The sequence below is a fragment of the Dipodomys spectabilis genome, unplaced genomic scaffold (assembly GCF_019054845.1).
Source record: "Dipodomys spectabilis isolate Male_0828 unplaced genomic scaffold, ASM1905484v1 ptg000034l, whole genome shotgun sequence".
In the NCBI taxonomy this organism is placed as follows: Eukaryota; Metazoa; Chordata; class Mammalia; order Rodentia; family Heteromyidae; genus Dipodomys; species Dipodomys spectabilis.
This window is the reverse complement of record NW_024870711.1, coordinates 4019878-4041937: the sequence shown is the minus strand read 5'-3', so window position 1 is coordinate 4041937 and position 22060 is coordinate 4019878. Positions and strand designations below refer to the sequence as shown.

General features: G+C 45.2%; 1 protein-coding gene and 3 gene segments (V, D, J or C); 1 reads left to right on the top strand and 3 right to left on the bottom strand.

Moving 5' to 3' along the window:
- LOC122105767 (cationic trypsin-3) overlaps window positions 1-22060 on the top strand; it is a 229544-nt gene that overhangs the window by 165665 nt on the left and 41819 nt on the right. Inside the window, exon 2 of the mRNA XM_042677066.1 lies at window positions 4091-4100. The gene's annotated coding sequence lies outside the window, so the exon portion shown is untranslated. The remainder of the gene's footprint in view (window positions 1-4090; window positions 4101-22060) is intronic.
- LOC122105798 lies at window positions 1209-1879 on the bottom strand. The segment is given in 2 exon segments: window positions 1209-1651; window positions 1793-1879. Coding segments are annotated over 2 exon segments (492 nt in total).
- LOC122105797 lies at window positions 14302-15021 on the bottom strand. The segment is given in 2 exon segments: window positions 14302-14753; window positions 14881-15021. Coding segments are annotated over 2 exon segments (498 nt in total).
- Window positions 15788-18142, bottom strand: LOC122105774. The segment is given in 2 exon segments: window positions 15788-17606; window positions 17731-18142. Coding segments are annotated over 2 exon segments (609 nt in total).

Below are 22060 nucleotides of genomic sequence, written 5' to 3'. Positions count from 1 at the left end.
ACTTGAGCCTTAGTGCCACTTCTGGTTTTCTGGTGGTTAAATGGGGATAAGAGTCTCCTGGATTTTCTTACCCAGGCTAGCTTTGAACCATGATCCTCAGATCTCAGCCTCCTGAGTACCTAAGATTACAGGTGTGAACCACCAGTGCCTTTCTTAGTTCGGTTAGTCCAAGTTGTGGGGTAGGGTTACCACTTTCTTAATTCTATTGTCTTTTGTTGATTTAACAAGTATAACTTGAGACTTTGTGGTGATAGGGGTGATTCAAAAATTTTACAAGGAAATACAAGAAAGCATGGTCATTTTGAAATAGCACTTTCTTAAAACAGTAACAAATATGAATTGCAAACTAAAAAAGGGTGAAATGGAGAGATTGGTTCTTAAGACCTTTTGTTTTTCAAATTATTGAACTAGAAATAGTTATTTACAACAAGCAGCAATTCGTGCAGTTACAATAGGTTAATCAAAAATTATTTAAAAACTCTTCAAAAGATGGACATATATTAAATTTCCACATTGTATTATGTAAATATATGCAAAAATTTAGCAACAAATAATGTGCAAGTAACAAACAATTGAAAATCTAAAACAGAGAAAACAAACTGAAAGTTTTCCATGCTTCTGGTGTGAGTATAAATTGGCACATGTACTTTAGAAGCCTCAAAGAAACCTACAATGTAGAGGAACTGTTGTCTGGATCTTAAGCACCTCATATGAGTTGTATTTTATAAAATCAAGCAAAATTAGATTTTCAGTTTAAAACCTGCTATGAGTAGAAGAGTTTTAAATAATGACTGAGATTGTCAAAAGAAATTTAAAAACATTGTATGGACATAGTTAATGTGTATTACTATTGGTGACAGTTGCTTGTGGATAATTGATTTTGATGGTAATTCTTACTTACCATTCTACAGTTTTTTAAAGGGCTGATTGCTACAAACTGCTTTAGTGTTCCTTTGTTCTGGCTGGCTCACTCTTTAATTTTTATATGTGTGAGTTAGTGACATTTATCTCAGGAGTTTGCTACAATTGTGTAACATTTTATAGTCTTATAAGAGGATATTTTCACTGTCTTTGAGATTAAGCTTTCAAGTCCAATCCCAGATGTGAAATCTTGACTATAATTGTAATGTCAGAAAGCTTAGTCCAGGTTTTTTCATCCTGACTTCCTTGTTGTAGTAATTCAGTGGATCTTTCCTTTCCTCCTGCTGTCAGATCTCCATTCTGGTTCCAAATCCTTCATTCCCTTTGATGAGGAGCAGGCCAGGCAACTCCTGAGTTTGGGTCTCTGGGAAGTGGGAGGAGGCTGAGCCCTTATGGTTTGTGCTCAGGAAGGAGGGGGCTGAGGCACACTGTGTCTGACAGCTGGCACACAGGTACAGGGCCGAGTCTCCCTGCTCTGCAGGCTGCATCTTCAAAGTTGAGAAGGAGCCATTGGGCCTCTGTGCAGAGAACCACTCAACAGGCATCTCAGGTTTTTCTGCAGCAACTTCATACTGGAAGTGAGTCAGGTATTCTAGGCCTTGACCTGGGGTCTGTCTATACCAATAAAGTCGCTGGTGTCCAGGAATGGGATCACACCTGAGTAGCACAGTGTGTCCCCTCTTTGTGACTCTGTGTTGAGGAGACTGGGAGACCCCAGATTCAGTATGACCTTGGAATACAGAAGGACATTCTTTTTCAAATCATTACACACAAGTGCGTATACACACACACACACACACACACACACACACACACACACACACACACACTCCCAACAGGACTGCTTGCTTAGTGCTACTTGATGACTTACCAGTGCCAAGGAGGCAGAGGACCACCCAGCAGAGGAGCCTGGTGCTCATGGTAGAAGGAAAGGAGGTAGAGGAAGAAGAGGAGGAGGAGGAGAAGGAGGAGGAGGAAGAAGAGGAGAAGGAGGAGGAGGAGGAGGAGGAGGAGGAGGAAGTCACCCTATCACAGTCTTTTGTAAGTAGCCATGGGAGAGGAGGGCAGCCCTTGTCCCACTGGGAGGTGCTACAGTGACATCACTGAGCCCTGGAGTAACTTGATATTAATGAAGCCAAAGATGCCAGCAGCCCTGAGATGCACCTTCTATCAGGAGCCAGGAAGAAGGAACAAACATTACTGTGAGTTAAGATCAGAATCAGTAAGAGGAGAAAATGGCGGGGCTTAAAACGCAGAAATCATGGCTCCTCAGAAGTCGATTTCTACACAGCTGATTCAGAGCGAGGTCTGCCTGGTGGAGCCCCTCCGCATGCCACACTGCTGCTGCCCACAGCTCACACGGGGTCTCTGGGCCCTCTCCTCGTGTCTCTCCTTTCAGGTGGTCATTGACACCCGGATATTTCTCCACTGTTTCACATTAGAGACCCAGAATATGAATGGCATCTCCTTTCAGAGTTCTCTGACTTCTCTCCCATTCATGATCTGGCCCTGTCTAATGTTTGGTAAGGGCTGAGGACTGTTTGAGAGATAGAAGGGAGAGGTGCCAAGAAGATCTCCTGAACATGCTTTGAGTTCATCTTTAGAGGTGAAGGGAAGAACAGTTCCCACTAGAAGACATCGATCCACCCTGGATTTTTCAATTTATTCTAGAACTTTAAAACAGTGTGTCCATTGATCACAAATTCATCAACTTCATACTGATTTTGGTCCTCCATTCTTCATCAGGATTCTTCCTTTCAAGGGGGCTTTTAAAATGAAGAGGTGTTCCAAAGCCTTGCTGTCAGAGGAGTTGGAGCACTTCACAGTAAAAGTTTCACCAGGACAAAGAAATGAGGAGTCAGATTGGTCCTTGGAGTTGTAAACAGTCTGCAGTATGAGCAGGTGATTGTTCATTTTCATTCTTAGGCTAATTCAAAGCATCACTGCCTACACCATTGTCATGAGAAACAATAGCCACACTCTGTCTCTGTGGGGAAGTTAGCCTTAGATTTGTGAGGAAGTTGAAAACCACAGGGGGCACATAGGTTGAGAAGAGCCAGTATGACCTAGAAGGTTCTTTGCTGCTGGCCCAGGAAGCCCTTGCTGAGTCTCTCGCATCAAGAGACTTTGTGTTGTGTTCACACTGTAAGCCATCACGCTGGCTGCCTCCAAAGATGCCGTCACCTGGTCAGCACCTCAAGTTCTCACACATTTCCAGTTTGCATCACTTACGTAGGTGATCTGAGGATGGAGTTCATTCTTATCTGTCCCTGTCACCCTCTTTTGGGGTCCCTGTGAAGATGGTGTCCAGGAGCGCTGGGCATGGCAGAAAGAGGGCTACAGAAGGGTTTAGAAATGGAGGCTGAGCAGTTGCCAAAGCAGGGATTTCCTCCAGGGCTCTACAGTCCCCTGCCCGTGGGACATCAAGGACAGCTGAGCAGAGGAACATCGAGACTTCCACGTTCTCTGAGATGAACTTGGCCTTTTGAACCCAGAACCTCTAGAGTCTCAGCATATGTAATTCCTGTGGAAGTGCTTGGCGTACTCAGCATCAAAGGTCTCCTCACACCTACACAGCCAGAGAGGTGAGGATGAGGCCAGCTGACTTCAAAGAAGACTTCTCTGGCACAGAATGTTCTAGAAGTTCTGAGTGGCTGTGCTGTCCCTGGGCAACACTGGAAGGGACTAGGACAGAAGTTAGGATGATGACTTGGGGGAAGGGTGGGGATGATGGGAATGAAAATGGAAACCACCTCCACCAGGTGTGCCCTGATCCCAAAATACCTGGCCATCCATCCATAGTGAAGGTGCTCAATTTTTGAACAATGAACTTTCTTCTCTGCGGAGCTAACTACTCCCAGGAGACAAAGTTTCAACCAGAGAAGGAAACCAGAGCTGCAGAAAGCAGCCCTGAGCCTCTGTGCTCAGGGCTCATGCTCTTAGATAAGAGCTGAGTTCTTCTTGTCTAGCTTTAATGTTCTTGACTGGATGAGTATCATCCAGTTTTCCTATTGTTATCCCCCTAAGGGATTGCTTCAATTCTAGGACCAAGAGTCCTCATCTCCTCCATTCCTTACCTTATAGGCTCTTTGTGTGGTTCCCTGCTGGAACTATACACCTGTACACTGGCTGAGGACAAGGAGCTCACAATGAAATCGTCCTGTTCCAGTTCCATACAAGTACTTCAAATGGTTTCTATCATGCTGGATCACAGCCAAGCTTCTCTCTGTAGAGTCCTATCACATGCACTTCCATAAATGACTAGTGGCAGAGAGCCACCAGGGACTAGTCCCTTGGATCATATGTAAAGGGCTGCTGGCTGTCTATAAGTTATGAAGACGAACTATCCCCACTCCCAAACCAATTCTGCACATTTATCAGTTCATAGCATAGAACTGGCTAGTTCAGGCTTTTATACCCTCAGAGTCATCTGTCTTCATGTGTAGCATTCTACAACATTGTGTTTATTCCCTCAGAGAATTCCTGTCATTAGAAATGGAATCCAGAGTATTATAATAACTAAATATTTTTAAAATATCATCATCAGGGAAAACAATGTCAAGAGAATAAAACATGGTGGGAAACCAACAGTTTGGCTGGATTTTTTTTCCTTGCTGCTATGCATTTTCTTGCGGCGAACGCCTTCTCGACCAGCGAGGAAGAACGACCACCACACCAGGAGTCTTCTCAGATCACACTTTATTGGAGAGCCTTTTAGTTGAAGGGAGAGCTTGAGCGCAAGAGAGCGAGCAAGGAAATACAGCCGCTTATATAGGGTTTGGAACACGGGTCGCTTCAGGATTGGCTGTCTGCCTTCTACCGTCACCAGGTGCCACGGGATTGGCTCAGGATTTACAATGATGGCGCATGCGCAAAGCTAGGGACCCGCAGCCCCGCCAAGCACTTGCCTAATATGGAGTCGTTTACCTCTAAGCTGAAAGGAAGTGGGCGCCATCTTGTAATGGCGTTTGTCCTGGCTCCCTGCAGTTTCCCCTTTTTGTTTTGGTAACAGGTAAGAGTAGAGGTCGGGCCTCTGTCTCAAAGAGAGGACCTTGCACTGGCCTTCGCTTGGGGGGCGCCTTCCCCAGTGACGACCAGGCCCGTCCGATGCCTTTTTTGCAGAGGTGGGATCTTGGGCATCAACCCACTTGCAGCCCAACGTGCTCTTCTTGAGAGGAAAATTCTTCTCAAGTGCAGTGCACTTGCCTTGCACCCTGTTCCAAGTTATCAGTCACATACCCGTCCCGGTGCAATGGGATCCCCAGATCCCTCGGGGTGCTAGGGCTATGCGAAATGATAAGGCTTAATGACCTCTCAGGGCCGACAGCCAAATTTGGGGTGAGGATCCACTCTCCAAGGCGGCTAATGCTTGCGAAATAACAACTTTGTCCCTACTGGTTTGGGCTCGAAGGCGACAGACCAACCATAGGCAGACCACGCATCCGCCCAAGCAGCAAGCTAAAAATAAACCCCACCCCCACCCATTCCTTGAACCAGGAAACAGCGGAGGAAATCTAGGACTGGAGCCCCTCCACAAATCCGGGATCCATTCGCGTGGAATTGACAGTCACAATGGCAATCCGCAGCTTCTCCAGCATCTCATCAAACTCGCCAGTCCAATTACCTAAAAGATAACTGCTGTTTGAGATAAGAGCAGGATGCCTGGAGAAAGGGCAGATGCATTTTTAACCAATTGGAAGCACAAGCTCCCGTTTAGGGAAATGGATCGATTTTTTCTGATGGGCGCTTCTTCCACATCCAGTGTGAGGTACGGGAGATCCATGGTTTTGTTAGTACTAAATAACCTTGGAAAAAGGCGGGCATCGTGCCTAACTGGCATCGGCCTCGGGAACACCGATAGGATCCCACATCGTAGCTCTCCTTGACTGTGATAGGTCTTGACCATCAGTAATATTATCACACTCAACGCCTTCTTGATCATCCTGTTTTTCGTCCTGAGTTTCCTTGACCAATCTTGTTAGCCGAGTTGGGACCCAATGTGGTGTTTCTTGATCCTGTGGAAAAACACAAACAGCTCCCCTGGATCTCATAATAGCCAGATCCGGTCCATACCATTTGTTATCAATGACATCCTTCCACATAACCATGTCTTTGTTGTCTGTAGAGTCTCTTGTCACATGCCGGTCTGCTACAGACTGGTCTTTATCATTTAAAATTAAAAAATTGAGGGTAAAGAGCGCAAAGTCTTTCCCTGGGGGACGCTGACTCAGCAATTCCCCCTTTTTGTTTTTGAAGCATTTCTTTTATGCTTCTATTGGCTCTTTCCACTATACCTTGTCCTTGAGGATTATAAGGCAACCCGGTAGTGTGGGCAACTTGCAGTTGTGCACAAAAGGCACGAAAACCCTGGGAAGTATAAGCAGGGCCATTATCTGTCTTAAGTCTAAGGGGCTTTCCCCAAGCTGCCCAAGCTTCCAAGCAGTGTATTTTAACGTGAGACACCTTTTCTCCTGCCAAAGGTGTGGCATGAATGACACCAGAAAAGGTGTCCACAGACACATGTAAATATTTTAACTTTCCAAATTCTGTCAAATGAGTAACATCCATTTGCCACAAGGCGTTTGGTCTCAACCCCCTGGGGTTTACCCCCACATGGGGAGGATGAAGAAAGGTAACACAAGATTTACAGGCTTTAACAATTTTCCTAGCTACATGTCTGGGCAAATTATATCTTTTCCTAAGGGTATTTGCAGGCACATGATGCAACCTATGAAAATCCTCTGCCAATTTTACAGGATCAGCAGCGACCAGAGCCACAGCCCGAGTTGCTTGATCCACTAAGTCATTACACTTTGCCATTGGGCCCGGCAACATAGAGTGAGCACGAATATGTCCAATATAAAAAGGGTGTTTTCTGTCTAAAATAAGGGATTAAATCTGTAGCAAAACATTAGAAATTGTACTGGCCTGTTTAATTGAAGCAGCAACTTCAAGGGAAGCAACAGCATTTACTACATATAGTGAATCAGAAAATAAATTAATAGGTTGATCAAATCTTTTAAAAACTTCAAGCACAATTAAACATTCAACAGCCTGTGGGACGTTTGGCCAAAAATTAAAGACCACCGGCTGTCGGCGTCCTTGAACAAGGAAGGCACCTTGTCCAGATTTTGATCCATCCGTAAAAATGGTTAAAGCATCAGCCAAGGGTTTCTTTGAAGTAACAACAGGAAAATATATTAAATCTTTTTTAACTATGGCAAGCAAAGGATGTTTAGGATAATGATTATCAATAATATTGGGGAATGAGCAAACAAGAATCGCCCACATATCCACTGTAGCGGCCAAAATCTCAACTTGCTCATGGGTATATGGAATGATTAATTTATCTGGGATCTTTGCAAAGTGCATCAAACAATACTTTATGCCCAAAAGTGCTTGTTTAGCCACTAATTCAGGAAAATATTGGACTGTCTTTGCTCCCACCGAGTTGCCATGAAGCCACCACAAGGGGCCATTTTGCCAAAGAACCCCCGTGGGATAATTTTTCGTTTTTAATATACATAAATCGATAGGTAATTTTAAATCAACCCGTGAAAGTTGAGCCCTAGACAAAGCTGCCTCAACCTTTTGTAGGGAATTTAGTGCTAAAGGTATCAGGGACCTAGAGGAGGTGACTTCAGGGTCACCCTCCAAAATGGCAAACAAAGGTAACAACTCTGACCGAGGGAGATTAAGAAATCCCCTTATCCAATTAATGTCTCCTGCCAATTGCTGAAAATCATTAAGTGTTTTAAGGTGATCAGTTCGAATAAAGAGCTTTTGCGGCTTAATCTCATTGGGAGAAACAATGGTTCCCAGAAATTGAACAACACTAGTCTGTTGAACCTTTTCAGGGGCAATTATCAATCCCTTCTCAGCTAAGGTCTCCGTTATCTGCCCAAACACTCTATGAAGAGTCTCTTTTGAAGGAGCAGCCAACAAGATATCATCCATATAATGGATAATCCGTACCTTTGGAAAGTTTTTTCTAACAGGGGCCAACACAGCTCCTACAAACAATTGACAAATTGTTGGGCTATTAGCCATCCCCTGAGGGAGAACCTTCCACTGGTAGCGAGCATCCGGAGTTTCATGATTAACTGAAGGTAAAGTAAAAGCAAAGCGCTCCCTGTCCTTTTTATGGAGCGGTATGGAGAAAAAACAATCCTTAATATCTAAGGCTAAAATAGGCCATTCTTTAGGTAATGCCGAAAGCAGGGGGAGCCCCCTTTGCACCGGTCCCATGATCTGCATCTGAGCATTTACTGCTCGAAGGTCATGTAGCAGTCTCCATTTTCCAGAGGCCTTTTTTATTACAAAAATTGGGGTGTTCCAGGATGACACGGAAGGTTCAACATGCCCCAACTGTAGCTGTTCCTGAACAAGGGTTTGTGCTGCTTCCAACTTTTCTTGAGAGAGGGGCCACTGAGGAACCCACACCGCTTTTTGGGATAACCAAGGTATGGGCACCGCACCTTTAGTGGAAGCTTTGTTTACAGGGGCCCCTAAGAAAAACCCAAACCCTTTCTATCCTGCTTAGGAAGTGGCTCTATTGGCTCCTTGCATCCTTGGAGACATCGCCCAAGCCCCAGGGCTGGAACAAATCCTTGTTGTTTTATCATGTTTTGACTGGCCTCGGAATAATCTTTAGTCAAGGTTAACTTTAGCTGTTGCTGTACATCTCTTCCCCAAAGGTTAAGGGGGACGTCAACCACAAAGGGTTGCATCCTCCCGATCTGGCCTTCGTCTGTTCTCCAAGTCAATTCTTTTGCACTTAACTGTGGGGCCTCAGCATAGCCCAGCCCTTGCAAGGTTTGGGAGGATTTTTGAGTTGGCCATCGCTTTGGCCACTCCCCTCTTTGGATGATGCTTCTATCTGCCCCTGTATCCACCAGTCCCTCAAATCTTTTTCCTTCCACTTGAAGAGTTAACATGGGCCTTTGGTCCAAAGCTAAGGACAGACATGTAAGGTCGACTCCAGTGGAGCCTAACCCTCCATCACCTCTCTTTATCTCTTTAGCAGGGAAGTTGCCGTGCAAGGAAGGCAAAACCAGAAGTTGTGCAATTCTGTCTCCGGGGGAAATAGACACTACCCCGTGGGGGACATGACAGAGGACCTTAATGGTTCCCGTATAGTCCGGGTCAATTACCCCTGGGTAAATTATTAGCCCCCTCATAGTAGAGGAGGAGCGTCCTAGAACTATTCCTACAGTGTCCTTATCCAGGGGTCCTGTCATGTCCGTCTCCACAATCTGAACTCCCATCTGTTGGGTTAATACCAGTCCGGAGGTGGCACAGAGGTCCAACCCTGCGGTGCCTGAGGTTGCTCTCTTTGGTTGGAGGGTTGTTGTGGGGGTTGTTCGGGAACCGGACTCTGAAATGCCCCATAAATTTTCGGGCCCTGGGGACGAGGGCCCCTTTTCCCGTTTTTTGGCTCTGGTTCCGAATGAGTGTTTGAAATGATTTTTTGGGATAAGATGTCCATCAATGTCCCTGACTGACCTACATTCGTTGGCCCAATGCTTCCCCTTTTTACAACGAGGACACACCCCTGGAGTCCTTAGCGGCCTGGGCGTGTTTTGTGCAGGACCACCATTTTTAGGGCACTGCCGTTTAACATGTCCCAACTGACCACACCGAAAACATCCTTTTCCCTTATTATCTTTTGCGGCCCTGGCAGCTGACAAAACAGCAGCCGCCAGCCCCGCATTGGTCAGAGGGCCACCCACCTCTCTATAGGCTTTTATCCAAGCTTCCAGGCTTTGAGTTCTAACTGGGGTAATTGCCCTCTGACATTCCTGAGTACTTTGTTCAAAAATGATTTGTTGCACAAATGGCATGGCTGTCTCCAAATTTCCTAACACCCGCTCAGCTGTCTCCAGCATGCGAGCAACAAAGTCGGAAAATGGTTCATTAGGGGCCTGAGTGATTTTTGTTAAATTGCCCGCCGTCTCCCCCTTGTTTGGGAGAGCTCGCCAGGATTTATAAAAAAGGGTATTCACTTGCCGGTACACTTCAAAGGGGTACCCTAGTTGATCCACGGCAAAGGGTCCCTGCCCAAGAAGCATGTCTACAGTCCAATCAGGATGCCCATCATGGACGTTTTGTCTGTATTGAGCTTGAGCCTTGTCATGAACAATAGATCGAAAATCAAGAAATTGCCCGTGGTTAAGGCAGGTGCGGGCCACCTCGAACCAGTCCGTAGGCGTCATGGCATTAACAGTCAGCCTTCAGAGTAAGGCTATGGTATAATTAGCCGTCACTCCATAAGTCCGGACTGCCTCAACTAAATCCTTAAGCTGGGAGTAGGAAACCGGCTCAAAATTTCTTTCATTAGTAATTGGATTTTCAAAAACCGGAAATGCGGCCGCCAGCCGCGACCATGTGCTCCCTTTTATAAAGTGACTCCGCCCCGCCGGCGGGTACGGCGGGGGAGGGGCCGACGGGTGAGGGTCAGCTCCTTTCCTCCTTTCTGGCTGCTGCGGTACTCTTATCGTTTGGGGACGCCACCCCCCATATCTGTCTGCCTCATACTCAGCCGCAGCCTCTTCTAAGTCTTCATTATCAGCTGGATCGAGCTGCTCTCCCTCCTCCTCTAACATTTCTTCCTCTGAGTCACTCACAGGATCACTGCGTTCTTGGTCCTGCCCTTCCACATGTAGGGCTGAGAACCGGTTTGAAAATTCCTTCAAAAAAGGGTACAGGGGTCTCCTTGAGACCCCCTCTTTGTGGTCATCCCCACAACGCAGACAGTCACAGAGAACCACCAGAAAGACAAACCACAAAGGAAGCAGCAATGCAAACAACCAATAGTCCATAGTAGAAAACAGCATACCTAGGGATACTTACCGACGTCTCCTCTCCGTGTGTTGAGTTCTGGCTCCTGTTCGACCTCTTGCGCAGGTCCCGGGTTTCGGCACCACTTGCGGCGAACGCCTTCTCGGCCAGCGAGGAAGAACGACCACCACACCAGGAGTCTTCTCAGATCACACTTTATTGGAGAGCCTTTTAGTTGAAGGGAGAGCTTGAGCGCAAGAGAGCGAGCAAGGAAATACAGCCGCTTATATAGGGTTTGGAACACGGGTCGCTTCAGGATTGGCTGTCTGCCTTCTACCGTCACCAGGTGCCACGGGATTGGCTCAGGATTTACAATGATGGCGCATGCGCAAAGCTAGGGACCCGCAGCCCCGCCAAGCACTTGCCTAATATGGAGTCGTTTACCTCTAAGCTGAAAGGAAGTGGGTGCCATCTTGTAATGGCGTTTGTCCTGGCTCCCTGCATTTTCTGACTACTTTTTTTCTACTAAATGATACAGCACATTGTAAATAGTCTTTTCCTAATACATCATTGCCCAACTGTTCAGGGCTTCAAATCCTCTGTCTCTTAGTTAAGGCCAGTATGAGTACTGTCAGTTTTCCTTAGTTCTGTCATATCTTAGTAAATCATTCTTCATCCCCTTCATTCTCTCAGCTCAATCAAGGATTCAACTAAAAGACACAGCAAGGGAAAATTATTTTGTGGGGGGAAAAAAGTTCTAAGAATTTGCAATGAGATCTAACAAGGTTTCTAATATCCTGCAATTAGCAGTAACAAAAAGTCTTTACCAGCCTGCAATTAGCATTGCTAAGAAAGTTAGCAGAAACGGTGAGAAATGCTAAACGTGAGAATAAACAGTGTGACTTAGAGACACACATTCCACAGGAGATGCAGAGAGAAATCATGAAACATTCTCACCTACTCCCAGCCTAGGAAGTCTAGGGCAGAGAGTATTTCCTTCATGCATATGGTGGCCCCCATGATGCTTTGTTCAGGATACATTCCTCCACACCCAGTGGCTGCATCCTTCCCTGCCTGCGAAGTATAAAAGGAAAGGAAAGTTATTGAGGGGAAGGCAATCCTAGTTACAGCAACTATGAGGTGTGGTAGGATAAGAAGGTTGGGATTTTAGTAGTGGAGCCTTTTCTTGGGATATCAAAAACTGACACAGAATGAGCATGAAAGTAAGTAATAACTTGGTGAAGGTAAAAATGTCTTAGGATGCAAAGGGCACTAACCATAAACAGGAAAACTATTATAAGCTGGGCTTCACAAATATGTAAGCGTATTTATCAAAAGACTTATGAAAACAATGAAAATGTGGGCTACTCTCTGAGAAGACAGACTGTCCCTTTTTTCTTCTCCTGAGGTTTCAAGCTCAGGGCTTCCATATGCTTGGCAAGTGCTCTACAACCTGACCCACCGCTCAGCCCCTTTTCAGATAGGATCTGTTGTTTTTACTCAAGGCTACCCTTGTGTCATGGCCCATCGTTCTCCATCTCTTGTGTAGCTGGGGTTATAGACATGGGCAACCACAAGTAGATTTCTTCGTTAGGGCAGTGTCTCCCTAACCATCTTTCTATAACGATCTTCACATCTCTACCTCCCACAGATTCAGGATTGCAGGCATAGGTTACACATCAGACGGATCTCAGTAATTTTAATGACCAAAGACCCTTATTATAGTAAAAAAAAATGTCCTATGAAACAAGAACAAACATGTTATCATGTTCAATGAGAAGATTTAAGAGCAAAAAGAGATGAGAATAACCAATTAACACATTAAAAACTATCATTACTGAAGATGCAAATGTAAAGGAAAAATCACCAAGGGATCTAAACAATGGATAACAGTAAGAAGACCGACGAAAATGAATTCTGCTGAGAATGTGGAGTCAGGGAACTCAAGTCCTTTCATATTGTAAAAGGAGTAGGACTTTGGAAAACTGTTCAAGTGTTTCTAATTAGTGTAGAGGTGCATATAAAATGCCAACCAGCCATCCCAGACTTATGTCTGTACCTGCGAGAAATGAAAACACAAAGAAATTGCAAGAATGTTCCAAGTAGTTCCACTCATAGTGGTAGAAGCCTGTAGTAACAGGTAACAAATTACAGCACACAGAGGAACACAGAAGCACAATGGAACGTGATAAAAATGCACTGCAGATATAAACTGATTTGCTGAAAGGTCATTAGGTTGAATTGTGCTCCAAAGGGAACGGACAACAAACTATGGCACAGAAATACAATGGAACGTCAATCAAGACGCATTGTACTTATAAACTGATTTGTTGAATTGCAACTCCTTTGTACAACTACTTAAATATAATAAAAACACAATTTAAGAGAAGAGAGGCGGACTAAAAGAGAGCTCAGGTAACAGCAAAAAAAAAATAGAAACACAATGAAACACAACTCATCAACAATAGCAAATGAATTTCTGATTCATTCAACTGAATGTATTCTTAAATGTTAATTTTTGAGGAATAGAAGTTAATAAAATAGTAGTTTAAAGCTAAGTTTCTGTCAAGTTCAAGAACAGACAAAACTAATCAATGGTGATAGCAATCAGATGTACATCCAACACAGCTCTCAAGAGAAACAGGCTAGAAAGAGGCAAGAAGATGTTTTCTTGAGTAATGGAAATGTTCTTCATTGTGACTTAATTATAGTTGCAGTAATGTATAGAGTCTTTAAAATTAATCAAATGTTATTTATTCATATGGGCACGTTCCTCTTCATAGCTACAGTTTAATAAATATTACATCAAGGTAAATAAATAAATTACATAAAATGGGAGTCCCATACAAATGTATGATCGTATTCTCTACAGACCAATTTAAGTTTTATTATCAAAAAATAACCAAAGGCACAAACAAAAGTAAATACACAAAATTTTGAGAATTGATCAGTAAGAGAAGGGAAGTGATCAGTAAGAGAAACATAAAAGCCCTAAATTCAGCAAAACAATAAGCCAGGTTGATATATAAAAAGAGAAGGACCAGTTGCAGGATGAAAGCATTAGGTAAATGAACACTTTGAAGAAATCCCAGGGCTGGTGAAAGTCGGCACAAGCTGCAGGAAGAATCGTGATTTGGGAAAGTCGGTCATCATCCTTTTTTTTTTTGCCAGTCCTGGGCTTGAACTCAGGGCCTGGGCACTGTTCCTGAGCTTCTTTTGCTCAAGGCTGGCACTCTACCACTTGAACCACAGTACCACTTCTGGCTTTTTTTGTTTATGTGGCACTGAGGAATCGAACCCAGGCCTTCGTGCATGCTAGGCAAACACTCTACTACTGAGCCACATTCCCAGCCTGGTCACCATCCATTTTATCATTCAGCTATAACATCAAGTTTCAGTAGATTGGCAGTTTGGTAAATAGATATTGGAGGGGTACAGGGTGGGGGAGGGGGAGGAATATCAGGCAAATGACTTGATATAATAGATTAGGAAATGGTATGAAATATGGAGAATCCCAGCTTCCTTGGGGAAGTTAAAGCAGCTCAGAAAACAGAATTGTTCTCTATGGAAAAAGGAGGAAGATCCTGTCCCTCTCCTTTATTACATGGAGCAAACTAACATTGAAAGTCTCTGTCTCTGTCTCTCCTGCAGCACAAGGCCCCTCCAGTTCACATCTGGGAAGAGCAGCTTGGGCTCAGGAAGGCCAAGGTGTGTGCCGGCCCTTTTTGTGCAGAGAGCAGCTGCGGGCGCAGTACTGTGACTGCTGCTGCTGCAGAGGTACAAGGAGGTCTGGCTGGGGCTGGCGGATGCCAGTGTCAGCCTGAAGCTCTCCTGCTGTCGTCGGGAGACATTGTATCCTTCCGTAATGTCTCCTTTGGCAATGCTGCCTACGCCAGTTGAGTAATAGATCAGCCTCAGCCCTTGTCCTGCGTCTTGCCGATACCAGAACATTGAGAAATGGTTCATATCCTGCGAGCAGTCTAGGACCAGCTTCTTTCCTGTATGTGTAATTCGGGATCTCGGAGTTTGAGTGATCCCAGCACCCGTGAGTCCTGTTGGGCAGGGAGGCATAGGGTGCAATCAATCCTTTAGGAATCAGTAACTCCCTGTCGATGGAGGGTTTGAGGTTGGGACCGTATAAAACTCATGACATAGATTTCCAAAAAACCCAGGACTCACCTACTCCAAGGGAAAAATGGAGGATACAGAAGAGTTTGTGTATCATGATAAATCACAAGAAGAGGGAACCAAGCCAAGCGAATGCTGGAGCTTAGGACTGAGAGCTAGCAGCTCCTCTCCTCTCTCTAACTGGTGCAACTACCCTCCTCCATGCCCACAGCTCCTCCCCGGCCTCTTGTCTCAGGCAGGACCAGCCCCTCCTCTTAAGCCAGGCCCGCAGGGAGGGAGGGTGGGGAGCACTGTAACATGCCACGGAGACCCCCCAATCCAGTGGTTCCCTACTTTATCTGCGGCAGTTGGTCCTCTTTCTGCACCTATCCCACATCAAAGCCGCCCTAAAAAAAGTTCAACAACTGGTATACCTTCCAAAGTTCAGAGCCCCCCCCCCCACCCCCCCACCCCCCCCCCACCCCCGCCCCCCACCTGCCGCAGAGCTCTGGGGGAGTGCAGCAATAACTGAAAACCTCCTCCCGGGTGCCAGACCTTGGATTCAAGCCCATGTTTTCTTTAACCCTTTTGCTCATAGCGGCATGCTTCAAACTCTCCCTAGAGATTTTTGGAGGACAGTGGCATCACAGTGCCATCTTGTGGCCAACAGGTGATGTTTTAGTCTTGTTTCCTCGACAGTGGTACAAGGAATGCTGGGAACTGTCTGCATAGTCATGGGGAAGAAATTTCCAGAACTGTGGGGAAAGTTCTAAGACCAATCTCCTGAAACCCTAACCCCAACACAAATTCGGTCTCTGACTATTCCTTAGGTGTCTGGGCTTCATCAAACCCGCATTCTGCTTCTGCCACACACCAGCTATACTCTCTGTCTGTTTTCCTTTAAACAGCAGAGGAATGAGAAGACATATGTTTTTAGTGTAAACTGTTAGGAAGAAAAGCACTAGAATTGGGGGTCAGAGGGTACTTTATTCTCTGTCACTAAGAGTAAACAAGAACAAAATAGAAACCGACAATGTTGCTCCAAAATTATAAGTCAATGAAAGACTGAGAGATAATCAACATTATGTGGTTATTATGTGGGTTAAATATGTGGGCAAATACTAAAAACATTCCTATAAGAAAACTAAATGGTATTCTACAACAATAAGCCATCATAAAAGAGCAGCACTGGGGAACACAAGGCTGGGTATAGCTAAGATAATCATGGACTTCAACACTACATGAATAATCCTTGAACAGTACACTTCAGCGTACAGCAGGGAAAGAAGAGATAGTTTTGGAACAGGCCAAAGTGTGGCAGGAACTAAGGTCAGTCTGGTGCTGACAAGTTCTTCAAAAGAGCGGAGCTGCCAGGGCACTAAGAACTGGGTTATAATTAACTTCACTGCCCTGTGTCAATCCAAATGCAAGCATTTGCAGTTCCAAGGATCTTTTTCCTCATTTCTCCCACGGTAGATAGGCTTTGGTGTTCCCTGGGTGCTTGTAAAAATACTCACTGCTCCTTCCTGTGGGAGCGCGGACTGTATCCTTCAGAAGGAAGATCAGTTGATGATAATGATGATGATGAAGATACATACATACATACATACATAGATGTAATGAGAAATAGATACAGAAATTGGTGTGAGATAGAGATACAGAGATTCCATAGATGATAGAGATAGACAGATGATTGATAGAGAGCAGGAAAATAATAGATGAATATAGGGAGAAAGATACTAGATTTATTTATCGATGCTAGATAGATAGTAGATATATAAATATGTAATTAGATAATGGATAGATTGATAAATGATAGATGATTCATATATTGGTAGAAGATTTCTAGATGATAGAGGATAGATACATAATTATATAGATTAGATAATAGATTGATAAATGACAGAACAATATAGGGAGAAAAAGATTAACAGGTGAAAAATAATAAATGATAGATGGATAGATATAGGAAGAGTTATAGAGATTGATTGATAATGGAGATAGATAATCGGACCGATAGATTCTATATGTTCTGTTTCTCTGAAGAACTCTGACTTATACAGATGGATATTGTTAATCTCATTTTAACTGATGGGAAAACAGCTAACCATGGCAATACTGACGTTGGTCCGGATGAGCTAGCACTGGAATGGGAATCAGGAGGAGGTATTCATGGCCATCACTGCTTTCTAACGCTCCTGATGTTGTTAGACGGTCCAAGTGCCAGTCGTCTAAACAATTAACTCCTGGGTAATTTACTTCTAGTAAAGGAGTTCACTGGAGCCAGCAGGTGTGGGGATGAGTTGCTGATTCTGCTCCCCTGTGAGAATTCTGTGAGCACTGAGCCGATCGCAGCTGTAAGCAGCAGCAAGAGTCTGGGGAAGGCCCCCGTGGCCCGCCAGGGCGCCGCAGGCAGCTCTGGCTGGCACGGGGCACCTGCGTCCCCTCGCGCAGGGGACAGGACGTTTGGGTACCGCAGGCTGGTGGCCCTGCGCAGCTGTGCTCACTGCTGGCGCAGAGAAACCGGGCCGAGTCCCCGGGCTCCAGGCTGCTGATGCTGAGCCACGAGCTGGAGTTGGAGAACTGCTGTGCCGAGAAGCGAGCACTCACGTCGCCCCCCTTCTGGCTCAGTTCCTTGTTGTAAAACGACAGCAGGAATCTCAGGCCCTGGCCGGGGGTCTGCTGGTACCAGTACACATAGAGGTGCCCGGAGATGGGGGTGCATTTCAGCGTGGCCCGCTGGCCTCGGGCTTGGATCAGGTGCTGGGGGTCTTGTATCACTCCAGAGTCGGCTGGTCCTGTGAGTGAGGAGACAGAGGCCGAGGTCAGACCGCAGGAGGAGGCCCTCCCCAGGCACACTCCGACCTCTGACTTGCGTTTCAGGGAGGGAAACCTCCCTGGGGCCAGGGGCCCAGGACTCACCTGCTCCTAGGAGACAAAAGGCTAGGAGGCAGGGCAGCCTGGAGCCCATGGCGCCTTCAGAAGCCCAAGGTATGTTCTGGATCATTCAGGGGTGGGTCTCCTGGCAGAGCACACTGGCTCAGGGTCTCAGGCTCCGGCCTCCTCCGGCTCCTCCTCCTCATTTATAATTACGTGTCTATCCTCACCAGGCTTGCTCTGTCATACTCTCCCTGCCCTGTGTGGCCTCCTGCTGCACCCTCTTCTGAGAGCCCATCCTGGCATCCTTCATTCCTCTGCCCTAGAGCACAGCAGGGTGGAGCCCAGAGCGCTCCCCTCCCTGCTGATCCATGAGATGCTCCACCTGGGCCTGACCACGCCCCGATTTCCTGATCTGACCTCTCCCCGCCCCCACCCCCAGCTCCATTTCCCACTAAGCAAGCAGAAGCTGAGGAATTCCCTGCTAGAGCCACTCACCTAGACTGTGAGAGGTCTGTCTGTCTGTGTGCGCAACCTTCGGTGAGCTCAAACCTAAACTACTTTCCTTAACCAAGTGGGGAGCTGAGAGGCCCCCTGTGGCCTCCTCTCCTGAGCCACCTCAAAGGCTCATTCAGCATGACGAGGTGACAGCACCCCCTCGTGGTCTATGTCCCACATTGCATAGAGGCTCCTCTCTAAAGAACCTCACCCCGGACCCTCTCCCAGTCTAGAGCTCTTCCTGCAAGGCTGGTTTAGAGTGAGTCCTCAAATTGATCATGGCTCTGGGTAGGTAAAAACTTGTATGGACCAAACTTATCATTGAAAAAGATAGTCTGGGCTGGGAAGGTAGCTCAGTGGTAAAGTGTTTGCCTTGCATGCATGAGGCTCTGGGTTCGATTCCTCAGCACCACATAAGCAAAAAGAAAAAAAAGCTGGAAGTGGCGCTGTGGCTCAAGTGGTAGAGCGCTAGCCTTGAGCTGAAGAGCTGAGGGACAGCACCCAGGCCCAGAGTTCAGGCCCCATGACTGGACCCCTCCCCCCCAAAAAAAGAAAGAAAAAGATAGTCTGCTAGATTGAAAGAGGCTACTCAGAATAAACTAGGACAGGGAAATCAACAGGCACCATCTCAAGAAGACCTGGCTGGAAACAAGCCCATTTCTAGGCTCTTCTCGATGGGTTGGATGCAGAGTTCCACGCATTTTGCATGGAACTCAGTCACTATCAAATTTTAGACAGTGCATTTTAGAATGAGGCTTTCCAGGTTTTGTCTGCTCATCCCCAAACTTAGAAACCCACGAACGCAATAAGCTATACTTAAGAGAGATTTGTCTGTGTCTTAATTTTGCCTCTCAAAACCTACAGAAGCCTGTGCATTCTTACTAATCGACTGGTACCTCCAAGTAACACCAGGGAGAAACTGTCCACCACACACAAACACACTTGCACACACGAACTCTCCCCATACACAATGACTGCTAACTGGGCCACTTCATGTTTCCCTTCCTTTTAGGGCCTGTATAGATTTTGATGAAAGGTGCTTGCACTGGACCAGGCTAGGAAGAGGAGGATGAATGCAGAAGAAGCAGAATGGGCTTCTTTTTTCTCCTTCAGAACATTTTTTTTTTCTTTTCTGACTGCTGCTCCTTGGCTCCTAGATAACATCTCATCCTGTAGTTTCTCTCTATCTTCTCCTTCCAGGACCTCGCTTAGAGACAGGCCCAGTGTACATGCCAGGAGTCTCCTTTCTCTCCAGCTCAGACACAGGGAACAAAAGCTCCAAAACACTGCTTCCTTCTCCATGGAAGCTTGGTGGCCAGCTTTGTGGAGGGAGGAAGATTCAATAAGCATGTTTCCACTTTCAACCTGTATCTATCACTCAAGTGGCCTGACCATGATGTCAACCAAGACGTGGAGAAAATCTTCTCTACACGAAATCCTGAGCAAACCACAGAGGCGCACCGTGCCAGGCAAAGGGGGAATGAGGTAGGAGTTGACTTTAGTGTTTTGTTGAGATGGCTGAACTGAAGCTCCCAATGGATCGGAATCCAAATAGGTAAGATTTTTTTCCTCAGCTACCCCCCACTCCCCCTCCCCCACTCCCCCAGCACCTGGCTCAGACATTTCAAGGAGGAACACAGCTCCTCCTTGCAGTGCAACAAAACATCTTAAGGCCACAGCTCTCTTACTCACCACCTTCGGCTGCCCACATCCCATATGTCAGGCACAGACGGGGGAGTTTGACAAGGAAGAAAGCAACTGATATAATAGGCTCCACTGCAACCTTAGTCACCATGCAACCAAGACCTTGGTTTCCAGTCTACTGAGATTGGCTGTGTTGGCATTGCTAGCAAGGGGAGGCGCTGATATTAGCTGATGTTATTTATCGAGTCCTGGGGGAGCTTATAGGCTAACATGGCTTCCTCGGCAAACACTCACCGAACAGCAGCAGCTCGGAGCTGGCATAAACACATTAACATTTTCACCCACGGATTCTATTTTGGCAGGACAACTATATATATGCACAGATAACAACTAGGGACTAAAAATGGAGCCTATATGATGTTAAGAAACGTTTTTTGGTATTTTCGTGCTTGAGTTAATTAATGTATGTAGCACCATATTTCCTCATCTACATACAAAGTCAAAGGAACTGAAATGAAGGACTTCCAGTCCAGCCTATTTGTGGAATGCTATAAACCAAACCAACCACATCAGGTCATCAGATAAATTTCCAGTTTGAGGCAAGTGGTACAGTTTGGCTTACAATTATTCCTGATTATATATATTTATATAATGTTTATATTATATAGTAGGTACTTTCTGACTATGTAGTGCTAGTGAATTTCAAAAAATGAAAAATTCTCAAAAATTTAGAGGTGCAAATAAATGCAATGATTAATAACCTCTAAACGATTTACTAAATTTTTCCATAGTTTTTATCAAACTGTAATAAATTCTTTGTTCCTTTAGGACCAGAGTTAAGGGTATAGCACTATTATATATATCCCATATATATATGTACATAGGATATATATATATATACATATATATACACACACTATATATACTAGTGAATATTGGGGTTTGAAGACTGCCAATTCAGATTCTTTAACCGAAGGATTATTTAGAAGGCAAATGTGGCATTTTCTTACATACAACTTTTAGCAACTTTTCTATGTACCTTTAAAAGAGCATGTATACAGTTTTTCAGATGGAGTGTGAGTAAAAGGGGTATAGTATATACTCTCTCAGGGCAGGTAAGATATACAATGGACCCCCATCTTGCTACAATTAGAGATGTTCTATCCCCTGGAAAGGACCTAAAATCACATATCTAGATCAGTAAGGAAACAGATTAGGTCTTTCTCAAAGAAACAGGAAAACAGCAAGAATAAGTCAAATGTACTTTATTGTTTGAGTTTAGAATGTCAAGTATGTATCAAGAATTGCAAATGAACGTAGAATTTAAACTGAAATTTTGAATCACAATGACAGTAAGAAGCTGGGGTACCCAGGGGACAATACCTGCATTTCCCACAACAGGAGGTAGCTACAGTGAGTTTAAGGCTCCAAAGTCTCCAGACTTAGGAACTAGCTAAAGAGGGAAAATGATCTCAGAACCATGGGACTTCTCAGATATTAATGAGATGTAGAGATGACAATGAAATAAAATCAACATGTTTATATGGGATGTTAATATTTATTGCTGGAAGATGTGATTGATTACAAAAAAAGCTGGGTGGGAAAGTTAAAGTTCTGGGGGGGGGGGGGAACCATAAGGATATGTATAAAGAAATCTCTTCTTCTGCAGGAGCAATTGTTAAGTGATGAAAACTGACTAGAATAAAAGCAGTCTCTACAGAAAAAAATAACACATTACAAGCTCTACCCTGATCATCTGACATGACCTTCCCTCCCGAACAGTGTTGTATTTCATGTGGAATGATTTTGATATCTCCTAATGAGTTCTTCATGCTTTCTAAAACCTGCCACTATTCTAAACCCATGCTGCCACCTGCTGGACCAAAATGCAGATTTGATCATAGTATCCTATTTAATTTCAAACCAACAGCCAACAGCATCCTAGAGGTTTGGGTCCAATGCCCTTTCCAATATTTTCCATCATCTGACACCTGCCCACTCATGCAGAAGGTTCCAGCTTGCACTTGGCATTGGGAGAGAATTGATCGTCTTGAAAGGATGGGCTCTTCAGTGTACACACTCCATGACTTCTTCCACACCTTCCTTTCTACTCTGTCTATTACCATGCTTCCCTACGTAGATACTTTCTTCCCCTGTTAAAACAAGGAACTCCCTGTGTGGTGACAGACCTGTAATCTCAGTACCATGGAAGCTCAGGCAACAAGGAAGGCCA